The 27,446-nt window shown below is 44.9% G+C and overlaps 4 protein-coding genes across 4 annotated transcripts; all 4 read left to right on the top strand.

Annotated features, from left to right (window-relative positions):
- Nucleotides 1-278: 278 nt before the first annotated feature.
- Nucleotides 279-2,498, top strand: LOC115747453 (3-hydroxy-3-methylglutaryl-coenzyme A reductase 1-like). Its single transcript, XM_030683635.2, has 3 exons — nucleotides 279-1,393; nucleotides 1,530-2,058; nucleotides 2,171-2,498. Exons 1-3 carry the CDS (start codon nucleotides 375-377, stop codon nucleotides 2,411-2,413), a joined length of 1,791 nt encoding a protein of 596 aa, XP_030539495.1. The 5' UTR covers nucleotides 279-374; the 3' UTR covers nucleotides 2,414-2,498.
- Nucleotides 2,499-7,108: 4,610 nt separating this feature from the next.
- LOC115747454 (3-hydroxy-3-methylglutaryl-coenzyme A reductase 1-like) lies at nucleotides 7,109-10,829 on the top strand. The gene is made up of 4 exons (XM_030683636.2): nucleotides 7,109-7,165; nucleotides 8,662-9,782; nucleotides 9,919-10,447; nucleotides 10,557-10,829. Exons 1-4 carry the CDS (start codon nucleotides 7,109-7,111, stop codon nucleotides 10,797-10,799), a joined length of 1,950 nt encoding a protein of 649 aa, XP_030539496.2. The 3' UTR covers nucleotides 10,800-10,829.
- Nucleotides 10,830-19,465: 8,636 nt separating this feature from the next.
- Nucleotides 19,466-24,109, top strand: LOC115747452 (cellulose synthase-like protein D4). The gene is made up of 6 exons (XM_030683634.2): nucleotides 19,466-20,181; nucleotides 20,457-20,846; nucleotides 20,949-21,753; nucleotides 21,869-22,273; nucleotides 22,377-22,714; nucleotides 22,869-24,109. The coding sequence occupies exons 1-6, from the start codon at nucleotides 19,715-19,717 to the stop codon at nucleotides 23,833-23,835; spliced, it is 3,372 nt and encodes a 1,123-aa protein (XP_030539494.1). The 5' UTR covers nucleotides 19,466-19,714; the 3' UTR covers nucleotides 23,836-24,109.
- Nucleotides 24,110-25,159: 1,050 nt separating this feature from the next.
- On the top strand, nucleotides 25,160-26,511 carry LOC115747529. Its single transcript, XM_030683724.2, has 2 exons — nucleotides 25,160-25,401; nucleotides 26,169-26,511. Exons 1-2 carry the CDS (start codon nucleotides 25,226-25,228, stop codon nucleotides 26,302-26,304), a joined length of 312 nt encoding a protein of 103 aa, XP_030539584.1. The 5' UTR covers nucleotides 25,160-25,225; the 3' UTR covers nucleotides 26,305-26,511.
- Nucleotides 26,512-27,446: the final 935 nt, after the last annotated feature.

Below are 27,446 nucleotides of genomic sequence, written 5' to 3'. Positions count from 1 at the left end.
CTTGGTATTTTTTTTTTCTAACTCAAACACTTCACTGACTCTCTCCCTCCCATATCACCGGGGGCAGCCGGAATTCGAAACCGACGGGTCGGAGCAGCGGAATCCCGCTACCAGACGCGGAACCGAAGCTAAGAAAAACTAACAAAAGATGAATCAAAGCGTGGTAAAAAACTCAGACCAGAGCAGAAACATCGTCGAAAGCCAAAGGAAAACGACAAAAGAGACGCACATTTCCTCACATTTCTTTTGATTCCTCACTATAAATACCCCTCGGAACCCGGACACTAACAACCACGAAGAAAAACCTCAGAAGTCGAGCCAATCTCTCTCTCTCCCTCTCTCTCTCTCTCTCTCTCTCTCTCTCTCTCTCTACAATGGACCTTCGCCGGCGACCATCCAAGCCCGCTGCGGCCGCGGACTCCGGCAACCCCAACTCCAAACACCCACCTTCGCCACTCAAGTACTACGTCGACGAAGACCCGTCGCTCAAACTCCCGCCCTCCCTCTACTTTGTTAACGCCTCCGTCATCTTCGTCTTCTTCACCGTCCTCTACTACCTCCTCTCCCGCTGGCGCGAGAAGATCCGCTCCTCCTCCCCATTTCACGTCCTCTCCGCCCCCGAGCTCGCCGCCCTCCTCGCCTTCGCCGCCTCCTCCGTCTACCTCCTCGGCTTCTTCGGCGTCGAGTTCTTCCAATCACTCCTCCTCCGCCCCCCGTCCGACCTCTGGGCCGATGACTGCGAGGAAGAGAGGGTGGTCTCCGTCGTCGCCGAGGAGTGTGCCCGGAAAGCCCCCTGCGGCCAAGCCCTTGATTGCGAGACCCCCAAGTTGGATTTCGACCCGGTGAAGCCCGCTGCTCTGAAGGCGAAGCCGGTTGAGACCGAGAAATTGGATGAGCCGATTGGTCAGACCGAAGAGGACGAGGAGGTGATCGCCTCGGTAGTGGCGGGGAAAACGCCTTCATACTCGCTGGAGTCAAAGCTTGGGGACTGCAGGAGGGCCGCTGCGGTCCGCCGTGAGGCACTGCAAAGGACGACTGGCAAGTCGCTTGTTGGATTGCCTCTGGAAGGGTTCGACTACGAGTCGATTCTCGGGCAGTGCTGCGAGATGCCGGTTGGGTACGTGCAGATCCCAGTGGGGATTGCAGGGCCTCTAGTGCTTGATGACCGGGAGTACTCGGTCCCGATGGCCACCACTGAAGGGTGCCTGGTAGCAAGCACCAACCGGGGCTGCAAGGCGATCGCCATGTGCGGCGGTGCAAGCAGCGTCGTCTTCAGGGATGGCATGACGAGGGCGCCGGTTGTGCGGTTCAGTTCGGCAAAGAGGGCTGCAGAGCTGAAGTTTTACCTGGAGAGCCCTGCAAATTTCGAAGCCCTGTCCTCCATTTTCAACAGGTTGGTCTCGGTCTGGATTAGTCCCGATCAGTAATTCAATCTTGGAATTGCAAAGTTTGCTCTTTACAATCAGTAGTCGGTATGTGTTTCGGCTAGTGTGCAATTCTGATGTTCAATTTGATTTTGTTTGTTGCAGTTCTAGCCGATTTGCGCAGCTTCAGAGCATAAAGTGCGCAATCGCAGGCAAAAACCTCTACCTAAGGTTCTCATGCAGCACCGGTGACGCGATGGGGATGAACATGATCTCGAAGGGAGTCCAGAACGTCATGGATTTCCTGCAGAACGACTACCCCGACATGGATGTCATTGGTATCTCCGGAAACTTTTGTTCGGACAAGAAGCCTGCAGCCGTGAACTGGATTGAGGGGAGGGGCAAGTCGGTCGTGTGCGAGGCTGTTATCAAGGGCGATGTGGTGAGGAAGGTGCTCAAGACCAGTGTGGAGGCGCTGGTCGAGCTTAACATGCTCAAGAACCTGACCGGCTCCGCAATGGCCGGAGCCCTTGGAGGGTTCAATGCCCACGCCAGCAACATCGTCTCCGCGATCTACATTGCCACGGGCCAAGACCCAGCCCAGAATGTCGAGAGCTCTCATTGCATAACCATGATGGAAGCTGTCAACGATGGCAAGGACCTCCACGTCTCTGTCACGATGCCGTCGATAGAGGTAAATTCTGACAGAGCAAAATGATTAGTTCAAGAATCCACAATCTCGGAATTCTTAGTTGATGGATGTCGAATTTGTTTCTGACATGAAAAATTGCCATATTTTGTTTCAGGTGGGAACAGTTGGAGGTGGGACTCAGCTTGCCTCGCAATCGGCATGCTTGAATCTGCTCGGAGTGAAGGGGGCCAACAGAGAAGCACCGGGGTCAAACTCGCGGCTCTTGGCCACCGTTGTGGCCGGCTCAGTCCTCGCGGGAGAGCTCTCTCTGATGTCGGCTCTGGCGGCCGGCCAGCTCGTGAAGAGCCACATGAAGTACAACAGGTCCAACAAGGATGTCTCCAAGGTCTCTTCCTGAACCGTGATTGAACTCCCCCACTCTGCTTCAAAAAGCCTTCGCTCACATTGCCACAGTTTAGCCATGGGAGGTGAAAGAGTTCGGGCAAAAAGATTTCTCTGTGGCTAAGTCAAAGACACAGATCATTCGAGGAGGAAGAGAGACACATTCAGTTCATTTTTTTTCGACCCTTTGTGAATTCGATCAATGTTTGATGGGTCGACATCTTGTGTATACTTGTCGAGAAGAAAATGAATTACAAGTGCCATAACTTTCGCTTACTTCGTTAACAAAAAAAAAAAAAAACAGACTATTTCAAACTATGGTGGCTTTCTTTATCTGGATCAATTTATTTGGTTGACATGGCTCCCCGGAGACATTTAATTAGTTAAAAATGATGCCGATGGCCTTCGTATTTTTCACGAAACTGACAAATTGGCCCTAAATTAGGGCCATGAAGCAAATCCTAACCCTGTGCTGCCGTCGTCTTCAACTGTCTCAAGGCAGGCAAATAGTGTTGCTCTCGGCTCGGCAATGTCGGATTCGAAGTTGTCGATGTTATTGCTCGACCTGACCTCGTTAGTAATGGTCTTCCCCATTAGGATTTTCACAAAGATCTGCATCGTTTCTTCGCAAATGGAACAGACGGCGGTTTAGGATGATGACGAAGAAGACTGTATAAAGCGTGAAGAGGTTTTTGATGCGGGTGCCGGATGGGGGAAATATGTTTAGAGTGATAAAAGGAAGGAATCAAAGATAGATTAGACTGTATGAAATTGATGTCAATGGATGAATGGGGATGTAAGATAGATCTGATCACCACCAAAGCCTAAAGAAGATACCATTAGCTAAGACTGAGGATAAAGATTCGGGATTGATGAAGTTCATTATCAAGACTTAAAAGGCCAAACTGCCCGCTAAGGATAAAAGATTTCGGGATAGGAGAAGCTCATTATGAGAGCCCAAATGTCAAGCCATCCACTGAGGGTAAGTGGTTTCTTGGTCCAACACTAATGGATAATCAACTTGCCAAGGATAAAGGAACTGGGAAAGATATTCACTCAACAAAAGAAAGTCTCATTTATTATTGATGCTCAAGTCGACTTATAAAGGGACTATCACATAGGGAATATACTAAGCATTAAAGACACGGAAACTACCTAAACATTAAAGACATAAGAACTAGAAAGCACAATAAAGTTCTAAAAACTAGAAAATGCACTAAAGCATCTAGAGATTTGAACTTTGACTCTTAAGAACTACAACACAGTTAAGACTCATAAAACTATGACTACATTTATTTGACAAAATGCAAAGCAATTAAACTTAGACTCTAAATTCATTCACTAGCCTGGGGCAACCCAATAGACATCTTTAAAGATCAACAAAACGATGGAAATCGACCAGAAAAGCCTTTGCTTGCTAGGTAGTTGAATAGTAGTCTTGGAGTCGATAACAATCTTGTGTGTCGATATCTAGGTAGTCAACGACAACTATTCTTGAGAGTCGACAACTAGCACGTAGAATCAACACCTTCAAACTTGGACCCATCGAATCATATTGTAGCCGATAGTCTTTCTCCTTCCAAACGTAAGGATTTAGGTGGATTAGCCTACGAAGTTTGAGTTGAGCTTGCAAGTTGATTAATAGAGCCCGATGTACCTACATCGGTTTTACATAAGAGTTTCTTTGGAAAGAGGAAATGGGTTGATAATCGTTTTGTTGTTTGCCAAGATTCCCGAGCTGTCTTATCTTCTGTCGCCAAAGACATCTAAGTTATCACTCGAAAAGTTTTGAAACTAAAATAGGCGAGTTAAGAACGTTATAACACATCTCGTATCTTTTTTCCCCTTGCTGAGATGGAGTTCAGAACAATTCTATCTCGATATTGTACGTTGAGTTTCGTGGATGCTTCAAGCTAAAGTACATTGTGCCATCATTTATTTCTTTAGTGCAGTGAATTTGGCGCCAGCCACTGCGGACTTTTTTGCATTGGGTTGGTGACCAATCGCTTATTTCATTCGCACACGCATTTGGTCAACATTTGGCTACTCGCTCTACTTACATAGCGTGCATTTGTGACTTTAATGCACCAGTTAATATTACAATGAACCATCCATTACTAATGGAGTTGTCCGAAGATGAGCGGAGTCAATGGGCATTGATGTGCGCATCCAAAGACCTAATGGGGATATAGACTGATCTCAAGACTACGTTTGATTACAAGCTGAATCGCTTATTTATTTGTGAGGATATATGTGCACTAGAAGTCCCAAAACTTGTCGCAAAAGTATAATTGAGTCCTAAAACTTTTCAAAAGTGATAATCAAGTCCTAAAACTTGTCAAATAGGTACAATCAAGTTCTTCCGTAAATATCGTCAACTTGTCTAACAGAAAATGCTGATGTAACATGTTAAAATTACTACTACATGGTATTTTTTATTATTTTTTTTCAAATCCTATATAAATTAATTTAAAAAAAAATAAAATACTAAAATTTAATTTTAAAAAGCAAAAACTTTGAAAAAAAAGAGGGAAGAGGAAGAGCGAAGCGGCTAGGCCTCGCCGGTGAGGCTAGACCGCCGCCATCGTTGCCGCCCATCACTAGAGGAGCGGGCAACCGGCCCTTGCCCGCCTTGGACGAGATCTCGCCGGCCTCGGCCTAGGCCGGCAAGCATCGCTCGCCTAGATTTGGGTTTCCTCAACCCGGAATTGGTCAACGCTAGCCCCGGTCGGGCTGCTCAAACCCAATGATTACTCAAGCTTGATTTGATTATTTTTGGAGTACGAAACAGGTGATGAACCCCATCGACTTGTTGGACTTTACCCAAAATAAGATAATTCAATCGAGCTATACAATCCAAAGCCAAGCTAAAGCTCAAACTTTATGTTCGAGTTCGATTCGGATTACAACACACCTTTCGATAATAAAGCCGTAGCTCAAGACCATACTGATCAATCTTCCTAAAGGATGGAGCAAAATCGGTCACACCTCTAGCCTCCGACTCTGACGAAACAGTTGGACCCTCATGTGGCGAGGCTAGCCAGCCCTAAGCGAAGGCCGACGTCGCCTAGTTTTGGGTTGAGGAAACCCATATATAGGCAAGTCGGGTGGGTGACGCTCGGCGGCTTCACCCGGGGCCGGTGAGGTCCTCAAGTGGGGCCGGTGAGGTCTCGCCTAAGGCTGGCGATGGCCGGCCATCCTCGGTCAAGGCCGACAACCTTTGCCGACTCCTTTGGCGGCGGGTGACGGCGGCGGCCTTGCCTCACCTACGAGGCCTAGCTGCCCAGCTGCTCTGCTCTTTCTCTTCCTCTTTTTTTTTTTTCTTTTTTTTTTCAAAGTTTTTGTTTTTAAAATTTAATTTTAGCATTTTATTTGTATTCAAATTCTAATAGGCCACGTAGGAGAGAGAAATTAATTTTAAAATGCCACATCATCATTTTTTGTTAAACAATTTAACGGTGTTAACGTAAGAACTCGATTGCACTAATTTAACAAGTTTTAGGATTCAATTGCATGAAGTTTTAGGATTCAATTGCACTTTCGCAACAAGTTTTAGGACTTCTAGTGTACATATCTCTTTATTTGTGTATACATATTGGTATTATGTTTCATATGGATAGTTACTAGACAGTACACATCGTCATCGTTGTTGATCGATCAATTGATTCATTAGCAACATATGAGGTTAGTATGATTTATATTCGCCACCCATTTGAATGGAGACGAAGTTTGATGGAATCTAAATAATCATAAAAGAAACAACCTGAAAATTGAAGAGGACATCAACTACGACGTATTATAACTAAGTACAAGTGTACCTGATATTATTAGGTAGGGGCAATCGAATCCAGTGTGGGTCGGTTCCCACCCTAAAACTTGGAACCGGATTGGATAGGGTTGGTTCCAGGTTTGTAGAATCGAGAACTGACTCACTTAGTCCTTAAACCGGACAGGCCGACAAGTTTGAATCCCGAGTGGGTCTAAGAATCGGCGGACAAATTTTTATTTTCCCTTCTATTTCATGCAAGATTGTAAGAGTGTCTTGTTCTATGCAAGTTATCATCCTTAGAGCAGTTATCCCGCCTATGCAATCATCACGTTCCACCTCCTTCCCTCCATGGCTCTGATCTAGGGCCATCCTTGACACCGAGGATGATATAAGCTGATCCAAAGTCCTTCCCAAAAACACCAACGAACCACTTCATAGCCCCACGGTGGGAAAAATAACCATAACCCCACAACAAAAAGTGTCATGCTTTGAATTTTTTACAATTCAAGACGAGTAAGTGCAAAAGCTATTAATGTGGCATTTGTTAGGAATCATATCAATTTCAGAAAAATAATTCAAACAAACAATCCACAATGGTGTCAGAACCAGGTTACGAAGGAATATGGACTCAACAAGAAGACGGGAGAGATATGGGTTGTTGCTGCTCGGACCCAATGCCCGATGTGTGAGGGAGAGATTGTTGGAGTTATCTCATATTGATTGTGGAAGAGGCTGGTGGTCGGTTTATAAGTGTGAGAAAAAATCTTATCATTTAAACTAACTTTTGGGATGAAAGAGGTCTAAGACCACCCAACAATATTAAGGCACTCTAATAAGAAGATAGAGCATTAATGTAAAGGGAATCTTATCAAGAAACTTAACTCCGAACACCCGTGTCAAACAGAAAAAAGAAAGCTTTAGAGCTCACTTGGAGTTGAGAGAATGCCCGAGTACAAGGAAAACCCAAATAATTTCAAGGCCCCTCCAATCCCGATGAAGGTGAATTTTAGATGATTACGGTGGCAATTAACATCGAGGAGGGCCTTGACCGAGAGGGAGGTGGGAGAGCCTATTAGGGGTTTGAGGCTTGTTCCGATTCGGTTCCCACCTAGAATCGAAAAACGGTTGATCCCCGAGTTGGGACCGGATCGATGCTCACCCCTATTATTAGGATCGTGCTATAAGGTCTAGCTGATCAACGGTCATGTTGAGTCCGATTGACATTCACCGTGAATGTTTTGCTACAGGTGATTGTCTGGATTTATGACGCCACACCAATGCATGCACGACGGCATTTCATTTTCTTATTCTAAATTTGTGGAAAAAGCCTACCTGTACTTTGACTTTAGAAAATGGTTTTGACCATCTAAGCTAGGGGCGAAAGTTCGTCGGACTTCGTAAAATTAGGGTTTTGCAATTTTATATATTATCTAATCAATTTTATATGGGACGTTCGTCCTTTTGATAATGCACATCCATCATGAAGTTGCTTGTTTCAATAGCTTAATAATTCAGACAATGGGGACGTAGTGTTTGGATTAGCTAGGAATTTGCCATTCTTGATCATGTTTGAGCTTCTCTCTATAGGCCTTCCATCATCTGCAGCATCAAAAAGGTCATCAAGATTAGGTTTTTTGATTCATGAAAACTAACTAATACTGATGTTTAATTGGACCTTGTCGAACGTTTGGTGGAATTTTTGTTGGCTCGTTCGTAGCGATCATAATTTTTAAGCTTATTGATTGAACCTTGTCGAACGTTTTGGTGAAATTTTCGTCGGCTCGTTCATAGCGCTCATAATTTTTAAGCTTATTGATTTTGCCGTAACCTTTTCGTACCAGCTGAATTTTGCTTTTTGAATTGTGCTATTGCTTCTTCTTTTTTCGATCTACTCCCGAAAGAGAAGAGGCAGAACAAACTCGTCAACTCATACTCTAGTTTATGGATTAATTTTTCGAATGTGAGGCTTCCTTCTTCTTAATTTCTCTCTTATGGCTAGGTTAGCTCGTGGCTTCCATTTGTAACTAGCCTCTCATGGATTTTGGCTTCATGTACGGCGCTGATGCTCAAAACGGAAGCCGCGAACTTGGTCGGACCTCGCATTGGGAAATCGACCCGCACCAAAATCGAGTCAAGGTGTCCTCCGTGTTTTTACCCCAAGAATAGCCAATTTGGCACGCCGCTATCTAAGTGGAGTGAACGCTCGTCTTTTTCTAGTTTTGGAATTTTAACTGAGTCGTCGTCCTCTGCGCGTATCCTCCAGGTATCACCGGGTCGAGGATCGCAGCAGCGGACTGCCGCTACCTGACGCGGAACGGAAGCAGAGACAAATTTAACAAAAGATGAATCAAAACGTGGTCAGAATCAGAAGTCGGACCAGAACAGAAACGTCACCGAAGCTAAAACAAGACGACAAAGAGTCGCACTTTCCCTCACGCTTTCATTCATTTGACTCCTCAGTCCCATCCGCATCCGCCTCCCTCCTTATAAATTAGAAAGAGCATTCTCAACCCAAACACCCTTCACCCCCCCAACCAACCCAACCCAAGAACAACCTCACAAGTCCAGCCAATCCCATCTCTCCCTCTCTCTCTACAATGGACGTTCGCCGGCGGCCATCGAAGCCCGTTGCGGCCGCGGACTCCGGCAACCCCAACTCCAAACACCCACCTTCGCCACTCACGTATTACGTCGACGAAGACCCGTCGCTCAGAGTCCCCCCCTCCCTTTACTTTGTTAACGCCTCCGTCATCTTCGTCTTCTTCACCGTCCTCTACTACCTCCTCTCCCGCTGGCGCGAGAAGATCCGCTCCTTCTCCCCGCTCCACGTCCTCTCCGCCCCCGAGCTCGCCGCCCTCGTCGCCTTCGCCGCCTCCTCCGTCTACCTCCTCGGCTTCTTCGGCGTCGAGTTCTTCCAATCCCTCCTCTTCCGCCCCCCGTCCGACCTCTGGGCCGATGACTGCGAGGAAGAGAGGGTGGTCTCCGTCGTCTCCGAGGGGTGCGCCCGGAATGCCCCCTGCGGCCAAGCCCTTGATTGCGAGACCCCCAAGTTGGATTTCGACCCGGTGAAGCCCGCTGCTCCAAAGGCGAAGCCTGTTGAGACCGAGAAATGGGATGAGCCGATCGGTCTGACCGAAGAGGACGAGGAGGTGATCGCCTCGGTAGTGGCGGGGAAAACGCCTTCATACTCATTGGAGTCAAAGCTCGGGGACTGCAGGAGGGCCGCTGCGGTCCGCCGTGAGGCACTGCAGAGGACGACCGGCAAGTCGCTTGTTGGATTGCCTCTGGAAGGGTTCGACTACGAATCGATTCTCGGGCAGTGCTGCGAGATGCCGGTTGGGTACGTGCAGATCCCCGTGGGGATCGCGGGGCCTTTAGTGCTCGACGGTCGGGAGTACTCGGTCCCCATGGCCACTACTGAAGGGTGCCTGGTGGCAAGCACCAACAGGGGCTGCAAGGCGATCGCCATGTGCGGCGGTGCAAGCAGCGTCGTCTTCAGGGATGGCATGACGAGGGCGCCGGTCGTGCGGTTCGGATCGGCAAAGAGGGCTGCAGAGCTGAAGTTTTACCTGGAGAACCCTGCGAATTTCGATGCCCTGTCCTCCATTTTCAACAGGTTGGTCTCGGTCTTGATTAGCCCTGATTACTAATTCAATCTTGGAAGCGCAAAGTATGCTCCTTACAATCTGTAGTCGGCGTTGTGTCTCGGCTAGTGTGCAATTCTGAAGTTCAATTCGATTTGTTTGTGGCAGTTCTAGCAGATTCGCGCGGCTTCAGACCATAAAGTGCGCAATCGCAGGCAAAAACCTCTACCTAAGGTTCTCGTGCAGCACCGGTGACGCGATGGGGATGAACATGGTCTCGAAGGGAGTCCAAAACGTCATGGATTTCCTGCAGAACGACTACCCTGACATGGATGTCATCGGTATCTCCGGAAACTTTTGCTCGGACAAGAAGCCTGCAGCCGTGAACTGGATTGAGGGAAGGGGTAAGTCGGTCGTGTGTGAGGCCGTGATCAAGGGCGATGTGGTGAGGAAGGTGCTCAAGACCAGTGTGGAGGCACTGGTGGAGCTCAACATGCTCAAGAACCTGACCGGCTCCGCAATGGCTGGAGCCCTTGGAGGGTTCAATGCCCACGCCAGCAACATCGTCTCGGCGATCTTCATTGCCACAGGCCAAGACCCAGCCCAGAATGTCGAGAGCTCTCATTGCATAACCATGATGGAAGCTGTCAACGATGGCAAGGATCTCCATGTCTCTGTCACGATGCCATCGATAGAGGTAAATTCTGACAGAAAATGATCAGTTCAAGAATCCACAATCTCGGAATTCTTAGTTGATGGATGTTGAATTTGTTTCTGACGTGAAAAATTGCCATATTTTGTTTCAGGTGGGAACAGTTGGAGGTGGGACTCAGCTTGCCTCGCAATCGGCATGTCTGAATCTGCTCGGAGTGAAGGGGGCCAACAGGGAAGCGCCGGGGTCGAACTCAAGGCTCTTGGCCACCGTTGTGGCCGGCTCGGTCCTCGCAGGAGAGCTCTCTCTGATGTCGGCTCTCGCAGCCGGCCAGCTCGTGAAGAGCCACATGAAGTACAACAGGTCCACCAAGGATGTCTCCAAGGTCTCATCCTGAACCATGATTGTAACTTGCCCACTCAGCTTCGTAAAGCCTGCCCTCACATTTTCAAATAACAGGAGGAACAAACAAAATTAAAAGAACAGAAGGCATGCAATTGGCCAGAGTTAGCCATTGAGAGTTGACGGAAAAATGATAATTCAAACACTATGTTGGGAAGCACGAGGGAGGACTGTTTGTTCTTGCTGATATGGAGTGCAATACAAATTTTTTCTTGATAAAGCACATTGATCTGTTAATGATTGGTGATGATGAATTAGGAATGAGTCGCAAATCTCCGGAGTCTTCTTTGTTAATAATGGTAGATTAAGTCAAAGCTTGAAGGGTTAATTTACAAAGACCATTCTCTAACTTTTTGCACATCCACATCTTGCCTTTCTGCCACGACCCGACCTCGGACAATAAAGGTCCAGCGGGGGTTAATGGATTGCCAAGCCCAATTTTTTGAGAAGTGGATGGGCTTCGGCATGGGCCCTCCCTCCAGGCTCATACCAAATCGTAGCATGAGGATTTTTTAAATCGAGTTCGACCTTAATGTAGTCGGGTGACATGTGCAAGGTATACATGCCAATGGAGTAGTTATCAATCTTTTTTAGAAGGGTAGATTGGAAACCCTATCAAGCGGTTGTGATAGTCCGTTCGGTTCTACGAAACTAGAGAAATTAAGTCTTGGGACTTAGTTACGCCAATATTTCCATTGATGCCCTTTTAGTACCTAAGTTGGATGATTTTCCTAATTACGATTTTCATGCGGATGACTTGGAATAAGGAAAGCTCTAGAATTTGGGAGTTCATGCAAATGAGAGTATCCAACCTATTGATCACAATCAGTAAAAATAAGTACGCAAATCAAAGAAGGAGGGACGTGCATATAAATCATATCAAATCACAACACGGCATCCCTACTGAAGCCTAAATGCTTAGAGAATGTGCCATTAAAGTTTGGGGGTGATTCGGAAAAATTTGGGACAAATTATCCGGAGGGGCAAAAACGCCATTTTGAAGAAGTATTAGGAACCACAAATCAACAAAAATGGGTCAAACCAATAGAATGTAGTCATTTTTCATTTTTTGTGATTTTTGAGAATTCTTCTGATTTTTTTTTTTGAAAATTTTTAGAATTTTTTTATGAATTTTTCCAATTTTCTTTTTAATTTTCTATGATTTTCTGATTTTTTGAATTTAAAAAAAATGAGCGATGGTGGCTGGCAAGGGCTTGTGGACCCTCGGCGGCCAAAAAGAAATAAAAATATATATATTAAAAATTTATTTTTAAAAAAGGAATATATATTTAAAAATTTCCATGTTAATGCTGGTCACGCCACGTAAAACAGGCGGTGTCCATGTCGGAGATTTCCAGCTAAAATTGGTCGGATGAACTCATGACACAAATACGAAAGGTTCAAAATTAAATTAACATAAGTAAAAAGTTTAGAACTGAATTTACACCAACACAAAATGTTTTAGGATATTTTTTTTTTTATACTTTTCTCATCTTACATTCCTCGTGTTTCTCCCGATATTGCAGAGTTCACTTCCATGCCATCCTGAAATAATAAATGTCGGACCATGACATGGGACAAGCCCCCGCCGCACTCAAACACAACACACAGTTCTGTAACTATTCATACATTTGGATCTGGTGTCACTTTCGGGGGAAAGTCGCAAGTAAGTGGGGCGTGTTCCACGAAGAGTATGCAACTTGAATTTGGTTTCTTTCATCATGGTGTCAATCAATCAATGCTGTCTTATTCGTGTTCCACGTGTTAGAAAACTGTAACCTCTCGGGAAACTTGCAACCGGATGGGGAAAGGGTTCGATAATCGCACGAGGGTCACGCGATTCTTTGGGTGGGATTTTTGGGCTGCTGCCTAAAGCTTTTGACAGTGGCAGCTCTCACTGCTTTAAACGTGATCCCTCAAGCATCTAATTTGAGTGCTCGACTCCCCGATCATGTCCCTCGGTCCTCGATTCCAGCAAATTATAGCCGATGTGTTTGTTAATACAAACGCAGACGACCAATTGCCACCGACAAAAGTCTGTGGGGGTTAAGGAGTTGATAGCTTAGAATCGAAGTTTGAGGACCGCATTAAAAAAAAAGGAAAATTTAAAGTCGAAATCAATCGACCGGATCGGGTATCCCCGTAGGATGTTACCGCAATACTCTTACGTCGAAAGGAGCCGATTTGCGAGAGCCGATAATCTAGACGATTAAGGTAGTAATGAATTAGTCGAAAGACTTGCTTCCATGTAAAAATACCAATGCTCTGAAAGCATTTTAAAAAGAAAAAAAGGCAAAAGGAGGTGGATGGTTAACCAACTCCCAATTGACTTACGACTCCTACGCTCCGGTCTTTCATTCGCAACCCAACCCACACGCACAAAAAAAGGGGGCCCTCCACGATGGAAAATTGAGCATTGAGCGCATCTGACCTTATCAACTCAGAGGTGAACTATTTCGGTATAGCTTTTCTAGTTTGCTGTCCCATTGGACAAATCGATTAGTATGAACCCCGTCCAAACAAACACAAGAGAACCCGAAACCGACGACGAAGCTCTCAATACGCGAGTAGCATACAACCCTCGACACGGCTGGATCAATTTGATATCGCAGGTCTCGTACATCATCATCCGGAAATGCTCGCCACCGGGCAGCATACCCTAGATCATCCAATCTAGACGGTGATTTCGCCTTGCCAATCGACTCTATCTATCTATATGCCGTGGATCATGAACAAAGTCTGCTTCATTTTTCTTCCTTTTCTTTCCAAGGATCCATGAGGGTGTGAAACCACATAGTTTAGCACTTATGGAGATACGAATCCGACTCGGCACTATGTTCGTCAAAGGATGAATGATGTTCATGTAGCTAAGAAGAAAGAGGAATAAGGAGCAGAGAAGAGAGTCTGATAACTTATTTTCCCCTGGCAATGACATAGCTATCTTTATCTCCAACCCCCGATTCATTCGATCTCGTCTCTAATTTGTGGGTGACAAGTTGTGGATACGTGCGGCGAGGAAGGCGAAGGGAAGTTTCGATCTCTCCGGATCCACTTAACCCTAACTTAAGAAAAACCGAAACTCTTAAAGTTGGTTACATGTTCCGATCGGATTTCAGCCTAATCGGGACCGGCTCCCTGAGCTCGAGGTGTGCCGAGATGATGTTCCTAAGCATTGGCCGTAGCTTAATTCCATGTCATCAAGTCCAAGCAAGGCGTGAGTAGAAAGGCAAAGCAAAGTATATGGGGACGGGATGCTCGGGGAGAAATTTATACCCTCTGATTAGACCCCCGTCTTCAAATATTCATTAATTTTTGTCGGCGCCGGTTATTTCGCAAAAAATTTGAAAAACATTTCTGAAAAAATGATCGGTTATATCGCTTAAAATAATTAGTAAATGAAAATTATTTTTATCATCCGCAAAAATTTTAGATGTAGATTATCGTTGATAATTAAAATATTTTCTATTAAATAATTATTTCAAGTGATAAATTTTGAATTTTTTTTTTCAAAATCCTTCATTTTCCATGAAACAAACAGAGTGAGATTGGTGAATTACAGGTATGGATATCATGACGTATCCTATACTATTAGTATTGTATCATTGGATGTTAAACGAGCTTGCATGACATCCGTTGCAAAATTGAAAAGAATTCTACCTTTCTTCCCTTTATTTTTATGTTTTATTTTTAACAAAGTTTATGAACTTTTAATTTGCTTAATCAGATTTTCTATTTCACATATTCACTCACCGAATCCCTTCTTGACCCATATGGAGCCCGCATAATTGCGATCGTGGAATAATTTAGCCAGTGAGAGTCACCTTGGAGCATGGCGTTTGGTAATTTATGTTGGCAATTAATTCGAATAAGAGTTCTTAGTTGGTAATTTAATCCGATAAAAATAAGCAAATCACTCTAATTTACGTCGGTAATTTCATGTAAGAGTTAGTGAATTCAAAGTGGTGATGAGTTAGTACAGAAATTGGTACTTTACAATTTATAAGAAGTTTGTGATTTATTAAAAGTGCTATTAGTTACTAACAGTTACCGGAAGGTCCGGAAAGAAGAAGTCATTTGTTGTTTTCTTTCACGGACAATGTTCTAACATTTACAAGTATTTATCAAATTTTCTAATTCGAGAGAATAGAGTATCCTAGAATAGAGTATCCTACAGTTATAGTATATCAATACACAATATGTACAAGAACGGTACTGTATAGGATTAAACTTATTTACACCAAAAAATGACCAAATTTGATTATTATTGGCAAGTGATAAACTTAGTTGATGACAATAGATTTGATCGATTATAAACAAAATTATCGATAACTAACTTGTCGGTGAAGTCATAGGCAACAAGTTTTAAAAAAAAAAAAAAAGTCATAGGCGACACACAATGTGAAAGTTATTGACAAAAAAATTGAAGTTGATCAACGAAGTTGTTGAGAAAACCTCCTAATGTATTTTGAAGTTGACAAAACTGTCCATTTTCTACATTGATCTTAAGTAATAGGACGTATTTTGTTTCGGGCAATATTCACATTGAAAGGAATCTTTATGGCTAAAAGAACTACCTAAACAAGTCTAATCGAATGGGAAGTTCACATTGACTTGGAAGTATCATGGCCTTATGTCTGCATGATCCATTTTGTGTTGGGAATAACAATTGATATTGTCTTGGAAGTCAGAAGCTAATATGAGCATAAGTTACAGTGTGAATATCAGCATAGCTACAAAGTGGATATTGGCAAGGGAAAAGCTAGACATCACCAGAGTACTGCGAAGGATGAATATTAACAGAACTCTTATTGAACCTGACACAAAATTCTCAACACAATCATCTTTTTGAGATACTTGATTTTGTTACTACACAGTTCATAATCTGATCTGGATTCCATCCTTAGAAGATCTTGATTTGATGTCTATTATGAGATTATCTCCATAGTATCTTCAATAACGTGAGATATCTTGATCGATTGACAATCACACAAGGATCTTTTCATCTTTGAAGTCCTCTACTTATGGAAACCGAGGTTTGTTTGTATGGAGGATCAAGTCTCTTGGGATATCTTATCATTCAACATGAACTGCTATTCAAATCGTTTTATCAATTGTCCAATAGCTAGCTTGGAGATTGATCCTTCATGAAGAAAGTCCAACGAGAAGTTTTAGACTCCGGGAAGTATAAAAGAAGACCAATATGCCAAAGAGAAAAGATTGAGAGTTCAAAATTTTCAAAATGCAAGAGAGCTTCACATTTTTATATGTTGACTTTCGAAAGCTTATATTTCTAATTTTTTTAGAAGTGTTGACAAAACAATAGTTTGTGATTAAGTGTGAGATAGTGAGGTCTATCAGCTTGTATATAAGCAACACTTATTTCAAGGAGAAGTGCTTGAGTAATAGCAATACTCACTACTATAATATCTTATTGATTAACTAGTGGAATCCAGCCATTAGGCTATCAGCATGAGAGAATGAATGTAACCTTAATCTAAATCGAACCACAATAAGCTTTGTTTGCAAAGTCCTCTATATTGTTGCTCACACACTTAACACTTGATAGAAGCTTTATGAACCATTGAGTATTATCATAACATTGGTCACATTTACTTTGTTTCACTCACTCTTGATCATATTTAACTTGAGTTTTTAATTTCGCACTTATTTGTTAAGTTTATTTAAAATGACCTATTCACCCCCTCAAGGTGATCCTGCTAGCCTGTATCGGAATCATCGACATCGATACTGAGCAATCGACATGTGGATTACCGGTGGTTGGCTATTTCTTTTGCTGCTATTTTAATATTGTTGTAACTTCTTTTAGATAAGTGTTGCTAGATAATAGAAGACTGCGGAGTAATTTCTTGTCGATAATGTAACTTCAAGTAACCATTGATAGGATTAGAAAATTATTTGTTTTTCAGTAACCCTCTGTATCTTTTGTTTGTTACATTTGTTTGTAATGGTCGATTGTAGAATTTAAATAGCCATGTCGCGCTCTTTGTAAACTCCTCGAACAAACAACAAATATCTATTATCTTAGTTATAGCTTTCGGATCTTCATCATCGTTTAAATTGCGTGGCTTTATATTTTAATTTCATTGCACTTTGTCGCCGATTAACTTCCGACAAAACTTTTTATGCTATCGGACTCCATGATTGATTAAATTTTGTGGAAGCATACTTGCTCCTCGCGATCTATTGAAACTCTTGGAATTGTCATAGAACCCGTCTCAATCTTAAAATACTTTGTCATCGATTAAATTCCTCTTGAACAAAACTCCAACATAAAGCTGCTTTCCATCCCTAAATCGATGATCAATAAGAAAGAACGACACAAACGATGAAAAATATGTTATAGGTAGTTGGGAGGGACGACCGTTTGCATGTGACTTGATTTGCCTACAACAACGAGATATCAGACAGAGTGATATGGACGAACCTTGAATCAATATACGGGGTTCGATCTGAACCGATACACGGCGGAGTGTGTAGAACCCTATTTGCCGGAACGGGTTAGGAGAAACGCCGCAGACAAGACTAAAGTTAGTACCAGAGCTGGAAGAACAAGAAGAAATCGAGTTAGATCAGTGTAAAGCAGATAGAAAAAAAATGTTATTTTGACAAGCGCCAATATAGAGTATCCAATGACAACATTGACAAGCACCTCTCGATTCGATAGGAAGGGTAAGTTAAATGCACGTCTTATTGGAATTGGACCGATCGAAATTCTATGAGTGAGTTGGTAAGTGCCATAGGGATCGTGGCTTCAGCGCCGTGGCTTTCCAATGGAGACGGCTTTTTCCCTGCCTTTCGTACTAACGAAGAACGAATCACATCCCGCGGCTTACTAGATTTCGAAACGGTCGAGGTTGATTGGAAAAGGCGACATACACGGACGGAGAGCTACGGATTTCGGACCAAAGAGACCGAGTGCTAGGACGCGAGGCTATTCATTCCGTCTATATCTCGAGGACCAAATTTCTGTTGTGATGATCAATTTGCTGCCTTCGTGTTACATCACCGATGGCTAGGATTTTCTATATCAATGAATTTCCATTTTGTTTACGCGAGAATTAGGTAACAACCGTTCGAATCTCGACCCAAATTTCACTTAGGCCTCAGACCAAGTTTCCAGCTTAATTGTATACATAAGCGGTGATCATTGGACGGGGCCGAACGGCCTTAGGAGTGTTTGTCCGAGTCCGCCGACCATAGAACATATGATCGGGCCGGGTCAAGTTTTCTCGCACATTGTCATTCGTCCAGGAAGCCTGCCCGCATCTTCCAATGTAAAATTTCGACGTGACGGTCATGAAATCTCGTTTGATTCGGTATCCTAACCGGATCATAACTGCTCAATGTAACTCTTGTGTTCTGCCATAAACTTCTTACCTTATTTAAATCTAAACTAGATCCTCTCTCTTGCTTCCAAAATTTGATTTCACTTCCTAAAACAATCAAACCTGTATTTATAGAAACAAGTTGGAACCAAATCCACATAAAACTAGAGTTGAGCACAACTGACTGACCGAATCGGAAATCATCCAAACCGGATAGAATTGGTCCGTCGAGTCCGGTCTCGGGGGCTCCGGTCCAGTTCCCGGTTCCATAAAATTGGAATCGGCTGCGCTCGGTCCGGTTCTAGGTCTCCCCCCAAAAAAATTCCTAAATGTAAATCTAAATATAAACCCAAGATGCTTAGGATGCTTAGTACAACTTTTAGTTTAGCGATAACAAATAACAACTAATGAGAGGTGGATTTGGATCGCATAACATTGAGATTTCCGTAATATGCATGACATTACTCAAATCAGGCAGTCCAAATGAAAATAGATGGCTTGATTTGAGCCACGTCATGTGTTGAATGGGAGGGAAAAAATATGGGCGAGAATTCTTTTGGGGTTTGAAAAATTTTGAATCCCAAACTTGGCTCAAATTAGGTCGTCCATTTTCATTTGGATAGCCTAATTTGAGTAATGTCACGCATGTCATGGACATCCCAATGTTAGGCGATCGGGATCCATGAGAGGTGATCCGATGAATACATCATTGATCCAAAAAAATTAATGACAAATCACTGAAAAAAAAATGTGACTGGTTCAATAATTGGACCGTCTGAGGACCGGTCCCTTGAAATGGGGAGCTGATCCTCCAGGTCCGTTTCCCATTTCTAGGGTGGGACCGGACTGGACCGGACGAGGAACTTATCATCCCTGCGTAAAACAAATCACAAAAAAAAAAAAAAAAAGCGACCAATCAAATAATTGGATCTCCCGAAAACCTGTCCTCCTGACCCGATTCCTGATTTTAGGATGGGATTGAACTGAATTGAGAACCGATCACCCCTACATAAAACAAACCCGACGTAAACAACCGAAATAACTCGAAAGGAAATATAAACGCTCGTCGTGAGAAGCATATTGCCTTTCTGCAAAGATATCCTCCGCAGCGCTCTCCTACAAAATCGCTGGAACAGACACCCCATCAACAGACATCCTCTGACTCAGTCTCCTGCAAATTGCATCCAATCCCACCCCTTCATCACTATTTTCATTCTTGATTTCATTTTTTTTTTTCTCCTCCTTTTTGTCTCTGTTTCTTTACGTGCAACCCATTTTCTCACACGAAATCTTTCACGTTCAATCATTGTTGCAAGTTCCTCCACATTCAAGCTTTCCAAACAAGGAAAATGACCCTAGAATCTGCTCTTCATTGGCAAGTTCTTCATAAAGATAGGCTTCTTGATCTTTCCAATGTCGCGGATTCATGAAACTCAGGCCTTGATGATGAGTTCTTGGTGTGTTGGTCAATGATCTGAAGGTGAGTTTCTGATGCGGATTATGTGGTAGGAGGATCAGAAGGCTAGACGAGAATTTGTAAGGTTTTGTTTGAGGGCGTTGGGCAATGGCATCTCTTACGAACCAGCCGTCCAAGAAGGCGATCCGGAGCACCGGCTCGAGCAATTCCCAGGGCGGCAGTGTTCGGGGCGGTTCGACCGGGCAGACCGTGAAGTTCGCGAGGCGGACCTCGAGCGGGAGGTATGTCAGCTTGTCCAGGGAGGACCTCGATATGTCGGGGGAGCTGTCGGGGGACTACATGAACTACACCGTGCACATCCCGCCGACCCCGGATAACCAGCCGATGGACTCGTCCGTGGCCGTGAAGGCCGAGGAGCAGTACGTCTCGAACTCCCTCTTCACGGGGGGATTCAACAGCGTGACCCGCGCGCACCTGATGGACAAGGTGATCGAGTCCGAGGTGAGCCATCCCCAGATGGCCGGGGCCAAGGGCTCCTCTTGCTCGATGCCTGCTTGTGACGGCAAGATCATGAAGGATGAGCGCGGCGTCGACGTCATTCCATGCGAATGCAGGTGCGCCGTCCTCCCTTTCAACCTAGAATGACTCGATCGTATGTTTCCTTGAGGCTTTAGTGCCAATGTGACACAAAATATAAGATGTTATGAATTGCAAGACCATCTTTGGAGTTCTAACTTGTATCTAAGGAAGACCCAGTTGATAATTTGACAAGGAAGACTCGTCGGAAGGTCTGATTCTGTAAAATGAGTCAGCTCCTGGATATGTTATCATAAAATATGAGTGGTTTCTTCTTTAGCTTAAGCTGAAAAACACGAGCTTTGATGTTCAGGTTCAAAATCTGTAGAGACTGCTATTTGGATGCTCAGAAAGACACCGGTCTGTGTCCCGGGTGCAAGGAGCCATACAAATCAGCAGATTACGACGACGACGTGCCAGATTTCTTGAGCGGGGCGCTGCAATTGCCACCCCCGGACAAGAGGCCCACGAACAACATGACCATGATGAAGAGGAACCAAACTGGCGAGTTCGACCACAACAGGTGGCTGTTCGAAACTCAAGGCACTTACGGCTATGGCAGTGCGTTCTGGCCTGACGACGAGATGTACGGGGAGGACGGCGAACAGGGGATGCCCGCAGGCATGATGGACTCTATGGACAAGCCATGGAAGCCCCTCAGCCGGAGATTGCCCATATCTAATGGCATCATCAGCCCATACAGGTTAGAGATCTAATAATCATGGCAATCATCGCAATCACCGTTTTGCACATGTTGTTCAATGATCACAGTTCATTATCAGATAATTGTGACCTCTATGACCAGGTTGCTGATCTTGATCCGATTCGTGGTGCTTGGTTTCTTCCTGCACTGGCGAATAACGCATCCCAATGAGGATGCGGTCTGGTTGTGGCTCATGTCGGTAGTGTGCGAGATCTGGTTTGCGTTTTCCTGGATCCTCGATCAGATCCCTAAGCTTTGCCCAATCAACCGCTCCACGGACCTTCAGGCCCTCCACGACAAGTTTGACCTGCCGTCGCCGTCCAATCCCACAGGCCGCTCCGATCTTCCTGGTGTTGACTTGTTTGTCTCTACAGCGGACCCCGAAAAAGAGCCTCCACTTGTCACAGCCAACACAGTCCTCTCTATCCTAGCCGCCGACTACCCGGTGGAAAAGATAGCCTGCTATATTTCGGACGACGGCGGTGCCCTTCTCACGTTCGAGGCAATGGCTGAGGCTGCAAGCTTTGCCGATTTGTGGGTCCCTTTCTGCCGGAAACACAAAATCGAGCCTAGGAATCCTGAGAGCTACTTCAGTATCAAGTCCGACCCCACCAAGAACAAGAGCCGATCGGATTTCGTCAAAGACAGGAGGAAGATGAAGAGGGAATACGATGAATTTAAGGTGAGGATCAACGCACTTCCTGAATCAATCAGGAGGAGATCGGACGCGTTCCACGCCAGGGAGGAGATGCGGATGCTGAAGCACATGAGAGAGAGCGGAGGTGATCCGCTGGAGCCGATCAAGGTGCAGAAAGCAACATGGATGGCCGATGGAACTCACTGGCCTGGTACATGGGCCGTCTCGTCAGCTGAACATGCCAAAGGTGATCACGCAGGAATTCTTCAGGTATATTCTAGACCACATCTTCATTTTCATGTTCATCTATCAGATGTCATACCGTAATTTTCGTTCCTCCGTTGTTGAGCCAACAAACTTGTGTTTCTTTGACAAAAATGAGAAGGTGATGTTGAAGCCACCCAGCCCCGATCCGCTGATTGGGAATGCCGAGGATAAGCTCATCGACTTCACAGATGTGGACACCCGACTCCCCATGTTCGTTTATGTATCGCGAGAGAAGCGTCCGGGCTATGACCACAACAAGAAAGCAGGGGCCATGAATGCCCTGGTACGAGCATCGGCAGTATTATCCAATGGCCCGTTTATTCTCAATCTCGATTGCGATCACTACTTCTACAACTGCACAGCTATTCGCGAAGGAATGTGCTTCATGTTGGATAAAGGCGGCGAAGACATCTGCTACATTCAATTCCCGCAAAGATTCGAAGGCATCGATCCTTCTGATAGATATGCGAACCGTAACACCGTGTTTTTTGACAGCAACATGCGTGCCCTGGATGGCGTGCAGGTATATTACGTTTACCTCCAATCACAACCAAGAATTTTCATTCCAGGAAATAAGAGAATTTCTGCAGCTCATTTAGTTCATCACTATTACTGTGTCATATCAGGGGCCGTTTTATGTCGGCACCGGGTGTATGTTCAGGCGGTTCGCTTTATATGGCTTTGATCCTCCACATTCAAAGAAAGTGCAAACTAGGACTGACTCTGAGACCCAAGCCTTAAACGCCACCGACTTCGACCCCGACCTGGACGTGAATTTACTGCCCAAGCGATTTGGAAATTCCACAATCCTGGCCGAGTCTATACCAGTTTCCGAGTACCAAGCACGCCCACTGGCCGATCATCCTTCTGTGCAATATGGAAGGCCTCCTGGAGCTCTCCGCACCCCACGCGATCCACTCGATGCTGCCACCGTCGCTGAAGCCGTGTCGGTAATATCTTGTTGGTATGTCCCTTATCTTCTGCTCGTGTACCCAATTGTTCTCAAAATGAGTACTCCTAGCGAAAAATGTCGGCTGGAAATTTCAGCTCAAATTCAATGTTACTGCTGGCAGAGTATTAGGACGTGTAAACTGAAATGGTTTCCCATGATCAAACAGGTATGAAGACAAAACTGAATGGGGTGATCGGGTCGGCTGGATTTATGGATCAGTCACCGAGGATGTTGTGACGGGATATCGCATGCACAATCGTGGATGGCGCTCAATCTACTGTGTGACTAAGCGCGATGCGTTCCGTGGATCGGCTCCGATCAACCTAACCGATCGACTCCATCAGGTGCTCAGGTGGGCCACGGGTTCGGTGGAGATTTTCTTCTCGCGGAACAATGCTCTTTTAGCCTCTCGAAAGCTCAAGTTCCTCCAGCGCCTATCGTACATCAACGTCGGCGTCTATCCATTCACATCTATATTCTTGATCGTCTATTGCTTCCTCCCCGCTCTGTCCCTTTTCTCCGGGAGCTTCATCGTGCAGACTTTAAATGTGACCTTCTTAATCTACTTGCTCATCATTACGCTATGCCTGATGGGCCTCGCCATCCTAGAGGTGAAATGGTCCGGTGTCGCGCTCGAAGAGTGGTGGAGGAACGAACAGTTCTGGCTCATCTCTGGGACGAGCGCCCACTTGTACGCGGTGGTCCAAGGCCTCCTGAAAGTCATAGCAGGGATCGAAATCTCGTTCACTTTGACATCCAAATCCGCCGCAGAGGACGAGGACGACATCTTCGCGGATCTTTATCTGGTGAAGTGGACTTCCCTGATGATCCCGCCGATCGTCATCGCGATGGTCAACATTATAGCCATCCTTTTCGCGTTCTCCAAGACAATATACAGCACGGTCCCCCAGTGGAGCAAGTTCATCGGAGGAGCTTTCTTCAGCTTCTGGGTGTTGGCTCATTTGTATCCTTTTGCCAAGGGCTTGATGGGGAGGAGAGGGAAGACGCCGACAATCGTGTTCGTCTGGTCCGGCCTCATAGCGATCACCATATCATTGTTGTGGATCGCCATCAATCCGCCACAGGGAGATACGACAGGCGCTGGCGTCGGGTCCACTTTCCAATTCCCTTGAGCCAAGGAATTAGATGATCAATCCTTTGCTGTAAAATTGCCGAAAAAGTCGGTATCGATAACCTATCTTGATCGGCTAGCGAAATTTTAGGGGCTAAGATAATTTGTTCAAGCAGAATTAGTGAAGCTTTTTGCTTTTGTATGGCGGGTAGTGAAGGCGGTTCTTGTGCTCGATTTCGTGTTCTGCTCTCGTCGGCCTCATGAGCATATAGAGCGTACTAAAGGCGCGTCGACCCCGGAATGTGTTGAGAATTGCAGGAGCTGGAAAGAACAACTGTGATCTTCAAGGGAAGTCTAGCATTCTTTGAAGAAATAGATTCTTAGCTATGCACAGCATAAGAAAGCCTGACACATTGTATTCTTGCAAGTGTCCGCATCATTGATTCATTCGGTTTAGAATTCATTTTGATGAACTCAAAGAACTGAAGAAGTGTCTGAGCCGGCCGGACATTTGCAGACAGGATTGATACCGTCATCCGAATTTGTATTGATCCCTGGAAACGGTGTTGATGGAGAGAAAACAGTTACAAAGATTTCGATACAAAATCATGGGCTTCAGCCAAAATATCTCCAGTTTAGGCGCGATGCTTCTTTTCGCAAGAGTCCTTTCGAAGCGCAAGAGGCGTCGTGCTCGAATTGAGGCTCCAAATCACAGATGATAAAAGTTTGGCTGTCTTATAAAGCCCGTAAGAGCTGGGGTGCCCCATTTCCATTTGAATCCAGATCCCCTACCATAAAGGTAGGAATGACATTGAGGGATTCGGATCGTTCATTTCAAAATGGACAGTCCGGATTCATCCACATCATTTTTTAAAAAGAGGAAAATTTTTTGATGAGAAATTTTAAAATTTTAAAAAAGTAGCGTGAATCAATCCGGGTCATCCATTTTTTATTTGGACGGCCCATAAGCAATGTTAGGGGATCCGAAGGCCATTTCCAACCATCGGGGCAAGGGTAATTTTGTTCCCAACTTTTCATTCCCTTCCGATCAATTCTCCCGCGGAGTCTCGTGAATGGCACAATTATTCTCTAAATTCCCAAACTAGGGGAACGTAAACCCTAAATTGAATTTGATGGAGAATCATAAGAAAATTGTGAATTCTATTTGGAGCAATCGTGACTTCTTCGAGTAGTCAATCTCTTTCAAGCTAATTTCTTTCTTAATTCTTCCCCCCTCTTGCGGACGACTTCAATGCGGGGGGAATGGAAATTTTAGGACGAATTTGCCCCCCTCCGGCAGGGTATTTCGTAATTTCTCATACTCAATCGGCCGATGTCGAGCGTCCAAAACCCTAAAACCCTAATCCGTTGCAAATGCCCTCGGCAGTTTGGGGGGCTCCATCGGATTCATCGAGCGACCAGCGAGGGTTCATGCGAAGATCTCGAGCGACATGGAAAGCATACGGAAGGCTGTGCGCGACATCGCGAAGGACGTGAAGTTGAGCACCTCGCCTTCGCCGTCTTCGTCTGGAAGTGCGCATTTCGGGGGAGAAGGAAGAGCTCCCGGAGTCGGGGTTGCTCTGTCTGCTCCGGAGCATCCGCCTGTTCTGTTCACCAGGAATCCTCGGTAATTCTCGCCCTTCGTGGCCGGCGTCGTTTCTATTGGGTGCACTTTGCGCGTGTGGTTTTGATGCTTTTTGAAGTAGCGAAGCTCGTTTGGGCGACGAAGTAGGGCTAGGTTTCGATATTGGCGGAAGGACCTAGCTTGGCTTCGGTTCGTCTGTGGAAGCGAGAATCGGTCGGTTGGTTGGGAGAGATTGTTACTTGAGGATGCAATTTCGTAATCACAACATGGTGGATTGTCCCTTCAGCTCAACTTGCTTTCTGAATCATGGCCAATGTAGACTTTGTTTTGGCTGATCCTGTCCAGCAAAATTGCAAGATAGTTGGTGAATTGGGCTTCCGGTTTTAGTTTGCTTCCTTTGAATAACTTGTTTGCATAATGCCCAATTCCGTCATGGTTTTAGCTGATTCAGTCTTTTTGAAAGAATCAATTTTTAACTTTTTGGGGTAATTACGCATCATTGTGATTCTTTGCGTTTCGAAGTTCTAGTGTATAAGCAAGCATATACTCATACCCTTTTGGCTTTGGTTGCCTTGCCGTTTGTCTAAGTTTCACTTCGTCCGATATTCGCTTCAAGATAAAGAATGTTTTCTGATGTCAACTACACCTGCTATATGTTGAACTATGTCGATACTCTTTCTAGGAGTAGTTGTTGAACATGTGCGAACCAGTTCTTTGGTAATGCATCCGAGTCTAGTCTTTTTGCTACACGATATAATGGGAATAAGTCCGTGATTGCATTTGCTTTCCCTTTGTATGTCTCGCTGCAGGGGGGTGGTATCCTTGTGGACTTGCTCGAAGTTCTGTGCAATTTCCCTTGTTGCTGGCATTTTTTTGGGCTACACTTTAAAGCGCCGGGTCAGAGGCTGGGTTTCAAAGCTCCTCAAGAGATTGAAAGATGATTGATGCTGCTCAATTCTTGGTCAAATGTTCTCTGTCATGCGTGAATCTGGTGCCGACTTGGAGGTTCATCTCGGAGCGAAATCTGTTGTGACATATGACATATACAAGCTCCTTTGCTGCCTTGAATTACCTCATAGATTACCCGAATATACTTTCCACTTCCTTGTGCGATACCTTATCTCTCATCTGTGGGAATAATTCTCCTCTCTTAATGCTCTGAGTTTTTCGATGATTCAAGGTAGAAGCGGTCATGAAGCGGGTCTTGGCAAGTTGAGGATCAGGTCTCGCTTGTTGGCCGGGTTCACCATTACTCACTCGTCTGGTCTCTGTCTCTTCTACAATGCAATGCTTCCTTTCGCAGATTTTTTCAGTTTATATTCTTATCTAGGAAGCAGTGTTACTTTTAAAATGGAAAAGGTTGTTTGAAGATTAAGCATGGAGCTAGTTTCCAAACCATCATATACACTGTATCCAATCATCTCTTGGAACTGATTGTTAAGACCTTTGTAGCTTTGAAATGTCCCACCCCACCTAAAAGGAACTCAGCCTGATTTCTGTTTGTGATTTTGTGTATGCTAGCGCACGAGAGGGTCGTTACCTGCGCCAGATTGCTTGTATCAGTGCTTAAAATTCATTGCCATCTACATCTTATGAAGGAGATGAAAAGCTTGTATCGTCTTGCAACTTCTGACCATTTGCAGACTCCAGGGAATTAGCTCGAAAATGCCGGGCTGCGATTCCTTGCCAAGTACGTCCGTGAAGGTCTTTGGACAAGATGAATTCCTGATGCAAAACATTTCACTCTGTCTGCAATTTGCATTGTCATGAACTAGGATGCGTGATGGTGTGATCTTGAATGAACTGGGATACTAAAAACTGGTGTTAGCGGATCGCGAGCAAGCTCGCGGCGGCATTACTCGCTCGATGCACTTTCTGCCTCTGCGAATGATCGTAGCAAGTAGAGAACGTGCAGGTGTCATTATTTATTGCAGGCGAATTGGCTAATACCGAGTTTAATCTACAAAATAGGTACCGAGCATGGTAAATCGCAGGTGGGCATAGAACGAATGGGTCATTTCATAACATTAGTAGAAGTCTATAACACTGTTTTATTCTGCTAATTTTGTGGATCGGTGTCAATATAG

Source organism: Rhodamnia argentea, chromosome 5 (genome assembly GCF_020921035.1).
Source record: "Rhodamnia argentea isolate NSW1041297 chromosome 5, ASM2092103v1, whole genome shotgun sequence".
Lineage (NCBI taxonomy): Eukaryota > Viridiplantae > Streptophyta > Magnoliopsida > Myrtales > Myrtaceae > Rhodamnia > Rhodamnia argentea.
This window is presented reverse-complemented; position numbering and strand designations above follow the sequence as displayed.

What these genes read in the sequence shown, in the direction of transcription:
- LOC115747453 (XM_030683635.2), top strand. Translation starts at nt 375, where the DNA reads ATGGACCTTCGCCGGCGACCATCCAAGCCCGCTGCGGCCGCGGACTCC. An exon ending in CTGTCCTCCATTTTCAACAG is followed by an intron (nt 1,394 to 1,529) that starts GTTGGTCTCGGT and finishes TGTTTGTTGCAG; the next exon opens with TTCTAGCCGATTTGCGCAGC. An exon ending in TCACGATGCCGTCGATAGAG is followed by an intron (nt 2,059 to 2,170) that starts GTAAATTCTGAC and finishes ATTTTGTTTCAG; the next exon opens with GTGGGAACAGTTGGAGGTGG.
- LOC115747454 (XM_030683636.2), top strand. Translation starts at nt 7,109, where the DNA reads ATGCCCGAGTACAAGGAAAACCCAAATAATTTCAAGGCCCCTCCAATC. An exon ending in CTGTCCTCCATTTTCAACAG is followed by an intron (nt 9,783 to 9,918) that starts GTTGGTCTCGGT and finishes TGTTTGTGGCAG; the next exon opens with TTCTAGCAGATTCGCGCGGC. An exon ending in TCACGATGCCATCGATAGAG is followed by an intron (nt 10,448 to 10,556) that starts GTAAATTCTGAC and finishes ATTTTGTTTCAG; the next exon opens with GTGGGAACAGTTGGAGGTGG.
- LOC115747452 (XM_030683634.2), top strand. Translation starts at nt 19,715, where the DNA reads ATGGCATCTCTTACGAACCAGCCGTCCAAGAAGGCGATCCGGAGCACC. An exon ending in GGCATCATCAGCCCATACAG is followed by an intron (nt 20,847 to 20,948) that starts GTTAGAGATCTA and finishes CTCTATGACCAG; the next exon opens with GTTGCTGATCTTGATCCGAT. An exon ending in GTGCCCTGGATGGCGTGCAG is followed by an intron (nt 22,274 to 22,376) that starts GTATATTACGTT and finishes GTGTCATATCAG; the next exon opens with GGGCCGTTTTATGTCGGCAC.
- LOC115747529 (XM_030683724.2), top strand. Translation starts at nt 25,226, where the DNA reads ATGGAAAGCATACGGAAGGCTGTGCGCGACATCGCGAAGGACGTGAAG. An exon ending in CTGTTCACCAGGAATCCTCG is followed by an intron (nt 25,402 to 26,168) that starts GTAATTCTCGCC and finishes GTCTCGCTGCAG; the next exon opens with GGGGGTGGTATCCTTGTGGA.